This window comes from Chelonia mydas, chromosome 8 (assembly GCF_015237465.2).
Source record: "Chelonia mydas isolate rCheMyd1 chromosome 8, rCheMyd1.pri.v2, whole genome shotgun sequence".
Classification (NCBI taxonomy): Eukaryota; Metazoa; Chordata; order Testudines; family Cheloniidae; genus Chelonia; species Chelonia mydas.
This window is the reverse complement of record NC_057854.1, coordinates 20,742,394-20,758,296: the sequence shown is the minus strand read 5'-3', so window position 1 is coordinate 20,758,296 and position 15,903 is coordinate 20,742,394. Positions and strand designations below refer to the sequence as shown.

At 49.0% G+C, this 15,903-nt stretch overlaps 1 protein-coding gene across 2 annotated transcripts in view; it reads left to right on the top strand.

Annotated features, from left to right (window-relative positions):
• The window catches only part of SH3PXD2B (SH3 and PX domains 2B), a 116,832-nt gene that overhangs the window by 77,553 nt on the left and 23,376 nt on the right, over positions 1 to 15,903 (top strand). For both annotated transcript variants that reach the window (XM_037907221.2, XM_043520883.1), the window contains one exon: positions 3,139 to 3,230. In XM_037907221.2, the coding sequence (XP_037763149.1) occupies positions 3,139 to 3,230 (92 nt within the window). The remainder of the gene's footprint in view (positions 1 to 3,138; positions 3,231 to 15,903) is intronic.

Sequence of the window (15,903 nt, the reverse complement as noted above, 5' to 3'; positions counted from 1 at the left end):
GAGAGACGTGAGGCGGCGCCGTTCCCTGAGGAAGCTCTGCAAATCCTCCTCTCTTGGCTGCAAAGAAGGCCGGTGAAATCCTGGACTGAAAGCATGCAAAGGCATCGCCCCACCAAGCAGGAAGAGAATAGTCCCTCTTTATAAAGCCACGGTCCAGCTGCACCCAGAATTACTCTCTTGCTAGAAAGTGCTTGACAGATTGGAGGGAGGTCAAAGAAGAGTAGCAAAAATGATCAGGGAGCTGGTGAGAATGATTCCTAAAGTCAGATTTAAAAGAGCTAAATACAGTGTATTCTCATCCCGTTTCCCCCGTGTCCTACACTAAATAACCCTTTCCTCTGTGTTGGTGGTAATATTAGTAAGTTTGAGAGAGAAAATGTTGGCTGAATATCTGGTAAAAGAGTTGTGACTGGGAGATCCTCTCCCAAGCCCGGTTGCTTGGGAGTCTTAAAATGAAACTGGACAGAGCTCTAGAAAATGCCCTGCAGACTGCAGTCATGCATCAGCCCCTGTAAAATGGCTCATCCATCTGAATAGGTCATTTCCTATCTGTCTTCTATGAATAACCTTTCCCAGCCAGTCTCCTCACTCCAACCACCATGCTCCAAGCCAGACAAAATTGGATGGGTTTCTCGTTGGAGCCTGTTCTTCAAATTGCCCTTAAGAATGAGTTGTGTGGCTGAATGTATCGCCTCGATAGTGCTCCCAGCCTCTCCCAGCCTGGTGGAGGGCAATGAATCCTCTCAGTCTCCTACATGGCAGGGCTGTGCACTAATCCTAAGGCAGATGGCCCTTGATTTCCATCCTCCTAGGACAAGCTGTGTTTTTCTGCCATCATTTCCAATGCTGTAAGGGTGGAACCTTCTCTGGACTGGGGCTGGTCATTTTACCAGGGTCTGAGTGATTCTGCATAGAGCACAGGGAATGGAGTCCTGTGAGCAGCACCTCAGTGGAAATGTTGCCAGCAGGAAACCTGAACAGTTGCCTGCACCCACAATCTCCGGAGTGGACACTTGTTTCTATATCCCATTTCTTATGCTGGCTGGCATGCTGTCTCAATTCCTTGTCAGGCAGTATCACCCCCACTGCTTGGTGGCTCTGCCTGTCCTGGCTGTGGTGGTGATCAGTGTCTGTGCAATGGCAGGCCTAGAGTTGCCAACCCTCCCAGTTTGGCCGGAAGTCTCCCGGAATCGGGCTCAAGCTCTCATAGGCTACTGAAGCCAATCCGGGAGATTTTAGGCTCCTAAAAGTCCGGTTGCGCAGTGGGGCTAAAGCAGGATCCCTATCTACCCTGGCTCCATGCCGCTCTCTGAAGTAGCCGGAATGTCCGGCAGCGGCTCCTAGGAGGAGGCGTGGCCAGGGGGTCTCTGCGTGCTGCCCCCGCTCCGAGTGCTGACTCTGCAGCTCCTATTGGCCAGGAACAGGGAACTGTGCCCAATGGGAGCTGCGGGAGTGGTGCTTGCAAGCAGGGGCAGCATGCATAGCTGCCTGGCTGCCCGTGAGACTGGGGGCCACTGCCAGACATGCCGCTGCTTCCGGGAGCCACCTGAGGTAAGCACTGCCCCCTCCCGCACCCCAACCCGCTGCCCCAGGCTCAGCCCAAAGCTCTCTCCCACACTCCGAACTCCTCAGCCGCATCCTGTCCTGCACCCCAAACCCCTGCCCCAGCCTGGTGACAGTGAGTGAGGGTGGGGGAGAGCAAGTGATGAGGGAGTGGGGCTGGAGGGAGTGGGGGTGGGGTAGGGGTGTGGCCTTGGGCAGAGGGTGGGCAAGAGTATTTGGGTTTGTGCAATTAGACAGTTGGCAACCCTAGGCAGACCTATTTCGGGAAAGGCTATGGGGGCAGAGCAGACAGGTCAATAAAGACTCAGGTCTGCCTCTGGGAGCAGCCTGGGGTGCTGCACGCAGGGCTGTGTTCCTGGTGCAGGGGCGAGCTGTGGTTCTTTTGGTTTTGTTCGTATCCCTGTCTCAGGGCCCTTGGTGTGATGGGTGTGGCTGAGGGAGGATTGTGGGTATGAAGCTGAGGATTGTCTGTCAGTCATATATCAGGGTGGGCCCTGCTTCCAAACCTTCTTTCTGTGATATCATGTCACTCTTCAGTTTCCGCCCCCCCCCCCCCACCTTCCCAACAATGAGCACTGTGCAGCTACGTGTGTCCTCTTTGCCTAGGTATGTATTACAGAGCCCTAGCCAAGTCTGCCTCCCCTCCAGCCTCAACTGGGCTGAGACAGTAAGGGAAATGATGTGTGTGGTCCAAAGGAAATGGTGCTATTCTAGGCACCATCCCCTCCACGTTCTGCAGAGACCATGACATTATTGCTCGCTCTCATTCTCTCACACTTGGCAAGTCCCACTTCTAAAATGTGTGTTGCTGCAGCCGGCTTCCTGGGAGGGAGGGGGAAAGATGCAGTGCCGCTCATTAACTCCAGCCACCACAGTTGTCGTCTGATGATAACACTAACAAAAGCTCTCCAGCCCCTGCTCGAGGTGTTTGTGGGCTCCCCTTCTGCCACTCAGACAACCTCTTCTTGAGTAGCTGTTGCTCAGCAGAGGGTTTCTGAGAGACAGAGGACTCTGCAGATCGCTAAAGTGCTGATGGGCCCTATGATTCCAGGGCCCTGAACCTAATCAGAAGCATCAAAGCCAGGCCCTGTTGCCTTGAAAGACATGAACTGCTTGTACCTTTCAGTGGGGCTGGGGCTCTCTGCACACAGGACAGTGATGAGCTTTGGGGAGTTTCAGCCAGGCCTTAGCTTGAAGGATGGCTATTTTGATGGGGAGGCAACTGTTACAGGGACTCTAAGGATACCCTGGCTGGTGGGGGCGAACGGTTATAATGGCAAAGGTAGCCTGGATTGCAGGTCAACATCTGCTTACTCCCCTTTGCACCCTGTCATCTTAGCCAGAGATGCAGCAGCTGAAACCGGAGGCTGTAAGTGACTTACTCCATTCTGGTGCATTGTGACATTCAATATAGCACTCACCACAGTTCTGTGGATCATGGTGCCTGTTTCTTCTAGCAGCCTTTCCTGTATTTGCCCGGCTGTTCACACACTGAAGGTCGCTCCTCCCAAATCCTTTCAGACGCTGGGACTAGTCTCTAGCTTCGTGTTCTCAATCTCTTTGTTTCATTCACAGGCTCTGATCCAGCTGCCACCCTACATCTCTCAGTGTGAAGAGGTTCTTCAGTTCTTCGAGACGAGACCCGAAGACCTGAATCCCCCCAAAGAGTAAGTTGGTTACAGCAAGCTAGTGGGGCTGCTCTGCAGAATTGCTGTGGTGGTCGCATCCCCTGCCACAGATAAAACCCCCTTGAGCACTGTGACGTTCAGAAGAGGCTCTGAGATCCATGAACAAATCCCCAACCTGCCTGTGAATGTAATGTTGAAGAAAGGTGCTGGTTTGAGATCCCTGGAGAGTGAAGTTCTTTGTTTAGTCTCAGAATTGGGACCATGCAAGCTTTCTTCACACACTGCTCCCTACCAGTGTGCCTCAGCCCTCCCCTGGAATGTCCACTGCTAGTGATGAGGTGGAAGCGTTTTCTCCAGGAGCTGCTGAATCCTTGGCCTCAGGGCTGAATTTGCCAGCCCAGAGGCCACTTCATGCTAATAGTGGTGCTGGGTTTTCTGATCATCACTTGGGAAACTCAAACTCTTTTCCTGTAGGAAGTGCCAAGCAGGCATCAGACAGGAGCAACTTCCAGTTATTAATGATCTCTGCCTAGAGCGAAAGACTCCCTTTGCCAGTCCCCTGAGCCATCCACAGCAATGCCTGACTCTTGCTTTCCACTGGAAACAAGGAACATGTGCTGGGATTCTTGCGTGTCTTACGCAACCCTGTGTAGTTACTAGTCTTGTGACTATGAGCTACTTGTTCCAGCCCCTATTAATCACCCGGAGCATAAATACGAACACCAGCCTCCCTCTCTTGTCCTGTTGCTGTCTCTCCTTAGATTGTGTTTGTAGCTGTACTTAAGGTTGAGCAATGGAGGAGGATTGACTGATTGTGCAAGAAAAGGCAGTAAAATAATTTGACATTGTTTTGCATTGCATGGCGGGTTGGGGGATTAAAAGGATTTTGTTTTTCTCTGTGAAGGAACATTGAGTTTTTCGTATCTCCTGTTAAGTGCTGTGCTTGTTTCTTTTGTAACTTCCCCCAATCTTTAGCTTATTTATTTCTTTTTCTCCTTGGCCTCCTGTTTTTATTTTCTTTTCCTGTCATCATTCCTTCCCCAGCCAGCAGACACTTGATTAGATTGGTCTGAGGGCCCCAGAGTCCATTAACTAATAGCTTGCTGTCAGCTGGCATTCCCATCCAGCCTGCCCAAGCTATTGTTCACCAGTTAACCTTTCAACCCTTTGGTCATCCATCAGCTAATGGAGTAGCATGGGAGTGAGTGAGAGACCTTAGAAGACTGATTTGCATGAGCAGTATCTCATGAACATCTAGGAGTCTGCTGGGGCAAGGGGCTTGGGATTCCTAATGTTCCTGGTGTTGGGAGGACGGGGTGGTCTATGTGATTGTTCCAATATTGACACGTTCTAATATGGACAGTTTATAAATAAAGTCAGGACTCTCTGGATGGCGTTTGATTGTCAAATCCACGGAGTGAACCTATTGATGAAACATGCACACAGATGGTGTCTTAGGGTGTGTATGAGGATTGTCATCCCCCTTTCTTCTTTTGTCACCCCATTATCCACCCTAGCCTGATCTGTGGGGTATGAACGTGGCGTAGGGTCTGGAGGCTGTCACAAAAACCAGGGGCCAATTCAAATATATAGAACCCCAGGACACACATCTTAAAAAAAGGCTGAAACAGTGTGGAGTGGCAGCTCCTTAAAAGGAGCTTTGTCTCCCACGTTAGCACCCCAGCTGACTCTGCTCTGGAGGTATTGCTCCTGCAGGCCTGGCATGTAAAGATCTCTCCCCTGCTCCAGACTTTCTTCTTCTCTGCACCTGATGTGTGCTCATTTGAGGGAGCTAAACAAGAAGGAAAACAAAGGGACTGACTGAAATGTAAACCAAAGCTGCATGCTTTGGCGTTGGGGCCGGGCTAAGACTGTACCTTTTGGAGTGTCCCTTGCAGCGTCCTGGTTTGTGTGCATCTCCCAGCACCTATACACAGCCCCACTCACCTGTGGCACATGCCGCATGTGTTTGCTTGCATTTGTAAAGGTTTGGCTGTTGCAGCAAGTGCCAGATTAACTGCTCTTGGTGCCGTGCAGTTTGGGAGTGAGGTTGCAGTCATGCTGTATTTTGAGCTGTTGTAGAATTAGCCGACGCAGCATGGTCGCTTCTCCCCAGGTGTTGTCCTTTCATGGGGAGGAGAAGAGGCCTTTTTCAATACTAAGAATGGCTTAACAGACCTCTCCTGGCCCGTTCGCTTCCAGCCATGAGCTACTGTGGTGTCTCAAGGACGTCTCTGTTGTGTTTCATATCCCAGCCTGAATGCTCCAGGGGCATTTATTACCTACAATTCAAAATGTTAATGAATAAAAGTCCTTGAAGCTCTCCTCTGGTGAGATTGGTGGGAGCCATTTTGCCAGCCCCACGTGGACAGGCTGCCAGGTTGCCAATAGCGATATAAAATCAGTGACAGACGGCTGGGGTGGATCCAATATAGTGGTGTGCCTGGGGTTTGGCCGGATGTCATTGTTCATAAAAGAGATAAATACTTTCTATGGGAAGTTGAAAGGAAGCCAGGCCATGAAAGGAATAAGAAGACGGCTTTTTATGCAGTGGTGGTTGGAAGGCGAAAAATGGATAGGTCAGCACACTCTATGCCAAGCAAAGCAGTCATTCTAGTGGCACCACTGGCCCCCTGATTTCCTACCCCCTCCCTTCTGCAGCCTCTGGCTGAGGGAAAGTCCCCTTCTGCTCTCATTAATGGGTCGGCGCCTGTTCCTGCTCCCATGGCAAAACTCACATTTACTTCAATGGGAACGTGGTCTGGTGGGAGGAGAAACTCTGGAGTCTTTGGGGCTGCATGTGGCATCTACCTTCCTGGTTCTCTGGGCAGGGATAGAGATCCACCTACTTCATACCACCCACAGACCTGGAGCCAAATTTTAGTGCGGGTGTCAGCAGGTACATTTCCATGAAGCTGGATCTCCTCATGCTAGTGGTGAATTTAGTCACTGCAGAGGGTAGCATTTTGGGATGGAAGGAGGTTGTGTGACTATCCCTCCATCTATCCGTTCGTAGCCTCCTGTAGTTCGTGCTCCTCTCGTTGCTGCCTTTGGTGAGTGTGTTCTCAACAGTCAGGAGTTGCTTCTGAATCCCCATAGACCTCTTCTACATGAGATATTTATTCCATACAATTTCCCACGATTGCTACTAGGGATGCAGCTCCAGCAGTGGCAACTGTGATGGGAACACTAATGTTGACAGGCCTCTGGTGGCTGCCAGCCACTAACCACTGTTTATTCTAAACCTTCCTTAATCTGTGGCTCAGACCCTGGGGCCTGCTCTGCACACATGATCCCATCGCTGGCAGGAGCAAAAGTGGAAAATTGCGTGAGTGGGGAAAAGAGGCTAGTGTAGAAACGGCCATAGTACCCATCCCTCTCTCTTCTCCCGCTCCATTTCTTCCAGCTGGACACTGGGACAAAGCCTGCAGTGGAGCCTTGGTGGAGCCTGGTGCATCTCTAATAGTTTGGAGGAGGTGAAGCGATTGAGTTTTTACCCGTATGTGCTAGCTACCCCCTTTCCTACCGTGGAGGGACCATTCCTAATGGTGAGAAGGGAGTTGAGTCCCCATTGCCCATCCACTACTTGGAGCCTCTGGACTGAGACCCACCCTACTTATTTCACGTATGATTCTGCCCAATGAAATGAGTGAAGGGATGGTGGCTGTAGCTCTGGGTCCCAAGGGATTGTTTGGGGCTGGGAGGAGGAGCCAATCAGGACAGAAAGAACTCATGCGCCATGACAAAATAAATGCTTTGCAGGCCTAGCAGCACATGGATTGTGGAGAAGTGGGTTTTTCTCTTAATTGTTAGGATGAAAATCCTGTTGAAACTGCAGCCCTCGAAAGAGGCAAGTCACTGGATTCTTGTACCCGGCGCATGTCGTGAGAACTGCGATGGGCCTCTGGGCTGGGTAGGTGGGGGATTAGTCTTTCCTCATTTGAAAGAGCTTTCTGGTGGCATAAGAGAGTTCCCATAGTGAGGCTGGGAAAGTCCTGGGCAGGAAGCCATTGCTGAGTTAAGGCATTCAGCTGCTAACGATCCTCGCCAGCTGAACCTCAAGGCTCCAACATGCAAGAGCGTGGTTAACTCTACAGTGAAGAAATATCCGAAGTGATTGTTAAAATAATCCCCTGCTCTGTACAAAGGGGAAGCATCGGGGGAAAAGTTTAGTCACCCTGCTAGCTTTCCATCCATTCTCTCAAGAACCTTCATGTCTCCTGGCCAAATCTAATAGACAAGCAAGTGGGCATCCGCAGTCAGGGTCCATTCTCTTGGGAGTTCCGATATCCCAGTAATATTCATGAGGGAAGACTTTCACTCTTAAAGAGACACTATCAGTCTTCATAGACATGAAGTGGTCCATTTCCTCTACCCCTTCTCTCTAACATTATCTTTGGGAGGTAAAGAGGATTTTCCCCCTTTCACCATGTCTGTCTGTCTCTCTTCAACATATTTGCAGTGTTCCTGTAGCCATGCTGGTCCCAGGCTCTGAGAGAGACAAGGTAGGTGAGGTGATCTCTTTTATTGGACCAACTTCTGTTGGTGGTAAAGGGACAAACTTTTGAGCTTCACACAGCTCTTCTTCAGGACTAGGAGAAGTTACTAGAGTGTCTAAGCTAAATACAAGTTGAGACAGACAATCTGGTTGACTTCCCCAGACCTGCAGACCTCTGTTAAGCTTGAAAGCTTGTTCCTCTTCCACCAACTGAAGTTGATCCAATAAAATATATCTTACCTACCTTATCTTCAGCATGACTTCTGAAGTGGAGGGTTAAAAGGCTGGTTTGTGCTCCCCATGCAATAATGGTGTGTTAATAAAAAACACAGCTCTTAAAACAGAACCTGCAGTGGTCAAGACAGGTCATTCTTTAAATAGTCTTTAATAACTTAGTCCCTTTAAGAAGTGAGATAAGGGCTGACGTGGAGTTTGCCTTGCTAAAAATGTTGAAGTATTATCTGCATCTAATCTGCAGCCAGAGCTCCTCCCTCTTTTGTGTAGGGTCTTTGAGGAGGAGAGGCGCTCTGGACCTGCAAGTAGAACCTGGACCTTTTGATAACGTGATCAAATCTATGGTTGTTCTGTTTCTGGAATGAATGTCCAGAATTCCAGACACCAGTTACCAGAGCCCTGAACCAAGAGCCTGGCTGGCAAGATGAGTTCTGCTTTCTGTTCCTTGCCTAAATTATTTGTCTTTCCCAGCCTGCGCCATGTGTTTGTATGTACCACCCAGACTTGTATACGTGGTGTCAGAAAACCACAGTCCTTTTAGCCTACTGGGCTGTGACTGGGTGGGCATGTGATGGCAAGCAGAGAAACCTCAAATCTAATGAACCTACTTTACATGCATTCTTCCCCTGCTGCTGAGCAAACATCATCTTTCAGGAAAAGCACTGTGCAAATTGTTTTGGCCACAGGCTGTTGGCCATTCTGATCTTCAAAGTCATTTGCCCATATCAACTATTGATCCCCTCTGTGCATGAATATTAGCCCCTGGATGCAGAGATTCCTTGGGAGTAGTTTTGACAACTTGTGTTAGCGTTTAGAACTTCTGAAGATTTTCCACTAGTTACAAGTTTGTTAGCTTCACCAGGTCATCAAGTTGTAGGCAAATGATAACTAATACAAAACCTCCTTTAGAATTTCCAGTTCCCGTTGTTTGCCTGGGGTTCTTCTGTGCCTGTTGCATCGAGGGTCTGAGAAACTTGAAAGCCACTAAGGATAGCTGCCTTTCAAGTGCCTCCTACCCTGATTTGCCACCAAAGGCAGCAGAAACTTAAATGGAAATCAAATTTCAACTCCTACTTACATTAAAAATCCTACATTGCAAATGCTGAGCATTTGATTAAGGTTTGTGTGCACCTGATATGTAGGGCTGCCTTCCCTCCAGTCCTCTCCCGGCATTACTAGGAACATCATCTTTAATAAGGTTATCCTGCCTCCTGCAAGTTGTGTTAGCTCTGAGTCTCTAAATTCCTGTTAGACCCTTGTAAATTATCATCAGTGTGTTGCGGCAATGCCCCAGACACCATTGTGTTGATGAGGGGATGTGCATCACAGCCTGTATACACACTGCCACTTATGTCGGTATGAGTCATGTCACTTGGGCATGTGAATAAGCCACTCGCTGAGCGACATAAGTTACATTGACCTAAGCGCCGATGTAGACAGTGCTATGTCCGTGGGAGAGCTTCTCCTGCTGACATAGCTACCGCCACTCACGGGGACTGGAGTCATTCAGTCGACGGGAGAGCTCTCTCCCATCGGCTTAGAGCATCTGCACTTGCACTGCTACAGTGGCATAGCTGCAAGCTCTGTTGTGTAGCCATAGCCCTGGTGGTAATTCTGCTGGCAGTGGGGCTGTTGAGGGCATTTAAAGCCTGGGACAAATATTTTAACTTCTTTCTTCCCTTCCTAAATGCAGGCACCCCTCAAGCTCAGGCCCCAGGTAAATGTCCCCTGCTCTCCCCTACAACTCACTCTATGGCTGATAGTTTCCATTTGAATGGAATGTTGTAGAAGAACAGCTGATCTCTGAGAATGTGGTCGGGCTCATTGCTGGTGTGGTGTCTGGGGTACGGAGGGAGACAAGCTAAAGGAGAGAGACTGATCAACTGTAGCACCCGTGGCTTCTTCCCATCCTGAATATAGGGAGGCCCATATTGAGAGAGCATGGAGATGGCCAAGCTGAAGTTTCTGAGAGGCAGATAGCAGACAGAATCCCTTCGGGCTGCTGCTCTGGAAGAAGCAAAGTGCTGTAATTGGCGGGTGTTGCCTGCAGCAGCCCAGGACGGAAGGCGCATGGTAATGAGCAGTGGCCTGACCAGACGATGAAAGCCTATTCTACTAACGAGGTTATGCCTGGTGGCGACTTCAGCAGCCCTTCATTATTTTATTAATCCAGAAGCTCTGGCGCTGCATGCTCTGATGGAAGCTGGAATGATAACCACAGTAAGTGATTGCTTCCTGCAGCCAGCCTGACAGGGAGTACAGGCACTAAGTAGTGCCAATAAATCAGAGGTGGGAGAGCCAGCAGGAGAATGGGGCCACAATAGGAGTCAGGGCTGATGTGAGCTGAATGTACAAAGTTTATTTTATATGTTGCGCTCGAAAGGTCCCGGTTCAGGCTGCTGGGCTGGAAGCAGTCAGGAGATAAAGCTAGAATATTTGAGCTCGCGCCAAAGCAGCAGAAGGGAACTCTACACAGATACAACATTCCACACATAGAACAGGGAACAGAACCTTTTCCTCCTCCCCGTTTAATCCCAGCGGCAAACATGTAGCTAGTTTCTACTGGCAACGTGTTCCTGCTCTTTCTTCCCTCTTAATAGCTTTGCATGTGTTCGTCCACCTTCATGGAAAAGCTAGCCGTTGTACTGCACCCCTCAGACAGAAGGCCTGCCTATTTGCCCTGCCCTGGCGTTGGCGGGCAAGTTGGGTGTAGTGTCTCAGGCCAGATCCCAGTAGGTACAGGAGTGGGAAGGGAGTGATCCTTGGATCTTTGTGGAGGATGCTGGGGTCCCTCCTGAAAGATGGGGTGCAGAGTGTTGTGGAGGAGATCATCTTGGTACCCTTATCAGTATGGTAGAGTTCATTACACTGGTAACTAATACTGGTTTTGCTAAGGGCTCTCATTGGCCAGTTGGATCTATTCAGAGGCATCTGAGACATGTCCTAATATCCAAAAGTCGTAGCTAGAGAAATGAATGGACTCTGCTGCAAACAGACAGTAGTTCTGGGTGTAAGTGGGTGTACTGCAGGAGCAAGGACTGGAACAATCAACTCCAAAACCACAGTCACCACCACTTCAATGAAAGGCAATCTCCTCGAGATGGCCGTCATGGCAGTAGGGGCAAGTCCTTTATGGGACAGACAACATCCTTCACTCCTACCCTTAAACACAGAATACTGCAGTGGGATCTCATCACTGAAACTAAAGAACTGGAAATAACTATAGGGCGGCCCCTTTTGTAACAGGGCAGCCTCTTGGAGCTGGAATCGAGTTTGGTTTAGACCAAATCTGTAGTGGGAGCAGAACTATGGTAGCTGCGTCTCTGGTTAACAATGGGGGTAGCTTGCAGGGTTGTAGCACAGATTTTTTTACCCAGTGTCGACATGGATACTGTTCTTTCCTCCGAGGAACATGCTGTAACCACCAGCTTCCTTAGGCTAGAGCACCAGCATGTCCAAGACATGTCCAGTGCATGTCTGCACTGGTTGGGTAAATGTTGTGAGAACCCTGTTAGTCCCAGCCATGCTTGGACAGGATAAGAAGTGAACCACTTCCTCGCCCACTTACACTTGTATTGCAAAATGATTCCATTTAAAAAGTTCCAATTTTTCTGTAGGAACTGTTTTTCCTAGTGGAATGAACGATGCTTCAAAACACTCCCCCCCGCCTCCTCCCCCCCCCCCCCCAAATTGGGGATAGGTATGAGAATTGGTAATTTTTAAAAAAAAGTTCTCTACTAGCAACACATCAGTTCCAGGGTGGGTGTTCTGGTTCACAGCATATTCTAGATGCGAGAAGCAAAGTGGATGGAACAGAGAACACCCAATCCCAAGTAATGCATCCCTGTTGACTTAAAACAGTAAGTGAAGAGAGCTACTCGTTATCCTGAGGACGTTCCCCACCATATTCCTGATCAGGACCTCGGAGCAACCAAAGAAACTAGAAAATCCATCTTGTGAGAGGACTTTGGGAGTTTAGTCAGTGCTGGCTGGATGCCCATGCAGTGCAGACATTATTAGTAAAGCCCATAGTCACGCACCTCACTATTGTAGCTCAGTGCATCAATTTAAGGAGCTCCTGGGAACCTGTGTGACAGCCCTGATTGCTGGGTCGAGTCAGCCCTGCTGTATGATCATTGTACCAATGTGGCTAAACGAGTTTCCCATTTCCCCTTTCACTGATTAAAAGAATCTCTGGCTTTCTAGGAGGCCTGTCTGTGTGCTCCTGCTGTCTGGCTTTCCCCAGTCAGTGGGGGAAGGGGAGATACTGCAGGCTGCTGGGAGCTTATTGCTGTTTCCTGTCTTGTCTGAGCTCTTGTTCTCTCTGAGGTGATGGGCTGGGATCTGCTCGGGTTCAAACCAGCTGGTCTTTGTGTTCCTGCCAAAGACATCCCAGCAGCAAAGTGAAATTGCAGCCCTTCCCTCCCCCATTTTGCCCCCCTGGCCCTCCCAAGCCCTCCTCATCCAGACAGAACAGCCGGTGGAATGAGATGGAGGAGGATGAGTTAGGGTAACACTTTTAGCAGATGATGATGGAAAAGGTAGCAACTCTCCCCTTCCAGCACTGTCCGGTCAGAGGAAATGCACATCACCCTCTTCCAGAAACTCATTGAGATCCATTCATAGCAATGCAATGCTGGCCTCGCCTCCCTCCCTTCTCCCCGCAGCTCCATCCCCAGCAAACCAAGCTGCTCCCAGAGCAGGCAGGTAGCAGCTGGTGGTAGGCAGGCTGCTGGAGTGCACCTGGCTTTGCCTTCTAGCAGTGACCCAGTCTGCAAAGCCTAGAAGCCTGGGGGTAACTCGGCTCCTCAGCACAGATGACAGCTAAGAAGCTGGAGATGGGCAGGGAGCAGTGGCATATCCAGGCAGGTGTTAAGAAGGAGAGGGAATGAAATTTGAAAATAATTGTTCATGAAATGTCGGTTTTGTGTTGCCCGGTCTGGGTCTGTAATCGCTGGGACCCGGTGTCGCACCCCCAGAGGGTGAGGGTAACATTTTGTCAGGGGAAAGGCAACCTCTTCAGTCACTGCCTACGGCCAAAGAGAGGGTTAATCCAGGATGGCCTGAGCATGGGGAGTGGGAGAGGTGACTGGGCAACAAGGCAAGTGGTTGTGGGAACAGTGAGAAGGGGAGGGGGACTCACCGTGGGCACTGGCCTGAGGAAATATGGCCCTGTCGTTCGCTCCCCACCCAGCATGTGCCTGGAACAGAGAAAGTAGTTCTGGAGTGGTGAGAAGGGTGGGAACATCAGCCACAGAGTAAAGAAACAGGGCAAACCATGCCCTGTGGGGTGGAAGCAAAGCTCCTCCTTTCTCTTTGCATTGTGACTTTAGACCATGTGAGCACCTGAGGAGACCAGATATCCCAGCTGTCCTGTGATTCTTGTGCCACCCTCTTTATTTGGGAGGGGAAGGTACACACACAGCCCCTGAGAAGATGAAACTGGGAGGTGTATCAGGGCCTGGCCTAGAAGGGGTTAAAACGTAGAAGTTCCCATTTGGTGCTTCGTGGTTTGGCTGAGGGCGGTTTCCGCAGCCCCCCTCTCCTTGTGATTACCTGCTTCCCTTTAGAGCTGGGACAGGCTAGGCCAAGTGGAGGGCAGGGTCAGGGAGAGTTCCTTTGCGGGTACCTCTGGAGCTGTGACGTGGGCTCTGTGTTCACTCAGCAGATTGGAAACACATGTTGACAGGATGAAAGGCTGGTCTCTGAAGGCAGCAGACTGAGTCCCTGAATCAACCCAGCGCTCCAGGGAATAAAATTTTATATTTGCAGTAATGAAGTTCTTAAAATGCTGATAAGTTTGATAGAAAACTCAGCAGAGCTCTGTCCTGGCTCCCTTTCTTACTGATCCTGGAGCTGCTTTGTCATTTGGCTTTAGACCAAGTGGGGAGGGGAGCTTGTTTTGCTCATGGACTTCACAAGCAAAGGAAGTGGCTGTTTGGCCACCCTATGCTTCTGGGGCCTCAGCATCTCATGCAGTCTCAGCAACTCTTGGGCCTGCTGAATCTCACCTTCCAGCAGTGGTCAGGAAATGGCGAGCCTGGGGAAGGTCCCCTGTATTGCAAGGTTGGCCCTGTGGATGTTGTCATCCTTGGAAGCAAGTGTGTGCGTGTGCATGCGTGTGTGTCTTACTCCTGCTTTAGGATAGGAGGAGTGATGCATCATATGCACTCCCTCATCCAGACAGGCTAGGATTCACTTGTGGATTGGGAAGAGGGGTGGCCAAATGGTAGGTGGATTATTATTAATTCATATTCCAGTCGTGTCTAGAGGCCCCAGTGGGGGATCAGGGTTCCATTGTGCTAAGTGATGTAAAACAGTCGCTGTCCCCACAGACCTGTAATTACCACAAGTGTCAGGCACAGGGTTGCCCTCTTGGGAATGTGGCCAGACAACTAGCAGTTGATGAACATGCTGGCAAATTTGCTTACAGCTAAAGCTGGCCAGGTGTCCCAGGTTGTTGGGAACATACTGGTTTTTGGGGCCTGCCCTGGCATCCTGGCTGTTTTTTAAATGCTGAAGTGCCGTAGACCGTATTGTATTCACAGGGGAGTTGTCTACGGGCCCCACGGATGAGTTAGCTGGACTCCCAAGTTCCTTAGTAAAGTAAAACTGGAAGGCCAGGGGATGTGTGGTTACCCTCTCCCTTTCCTTCCCCCACATGCTGCCAATACCTTTCCCAACTCCAGGACAAGCCCTCCTGCTACCTTATTTCCACCCCCTACCCACCAAACCCTCTTGCACCCCTTGAGAAGTGCTCTCCTGTTCTGACTATCTGCTCCCAAAACCCTGATGTACATCCCCTCCTTCCCATAGTAGTATCTAACAAGATGTTTGGGTTTGGCATTCAAGAATCTGATCTCCCCCAATAAAGTGGTCAGTCTCTGTCTCTCATCCCTGAGGGAATCTCAACACTCTGAGAAATTGCAATGCTCCCTTTCCAGTAGCGTAGAGTAAATGTAATGCTTCCCTCTCCAGAAGTGTTCAATAAATATTTCTGTTCTGTATTTGGGAAAAAACAGATGATGTAGTTTCGTCATATGATGATAACACTCTTTCCATTCCACTGGTATCTCAGGAGGATGTTAAACAGCAGCTACTAGAGTTAGAGATTTTTAAATCAGCAGGTCCAGATAACTTGCATCCAAGAGCTCGAAGCTGGCAGAGAAACTTGAATGCATCCGATGAAGTGAGCTGTAGCTCACGAAAGCTTATGCTCAAATAAATTTGTTAGTCTCTAAGGTGCCACAAGTACTCCTTTTCTTTTTTCCATTAATGTTGATTTTCAATAAGTCGTGGAACACTGGGGTAGTTCCAAAAGACTGGAAGAAAGCTAGTGTTGTGCCAATATTTAGTGGGGGTGACCTGCATAATTATAGATAAGCCTGTCGTCCTGACATCGATTCCCGGCAAGATAATGGAGCGGCCGATACAGGACCTGATTAATAAAGAATTAAAAGAGGGTAATATGATTAATGCCAATCAATATAGGTTTATGGAATATAGATTCTATCAAACTAACTTGATTTTTTTAAATGAGATTACAATTTTGTTTGATAACGGTAACAGTGTTGATTTAAAATATTTAGATTTCTGTAAGGTGTTTCATTTGGTACCGCATAACATTTTGATTTAAAAAACTAGAATGAGATAAAATTAATATGGCACATATTAAGTGGATTAAAAAGGTCTCAAAATATAATTGTAAATGCGGAACAATCACCGAGCCGATGTGTTTCTAGTGGGGGCCTGTCTGGAACTGTTCTTGGCCCTACACTATTTAACATTTTTATCAGTGACCTGGAAGAAAACATAAAATCATCACTGATAAAGTTGACAGAGTTTGCAGATGATGCACAAATTGGGACAATGGTAAACAATGAAGAGGACAGGTCACTGATTTAGAATGATCTGGATCGTTTGGTTAACTGGGCACAAGCAAGCACTAAGTATTTTAATATGGCTAAATGTAAATGTATA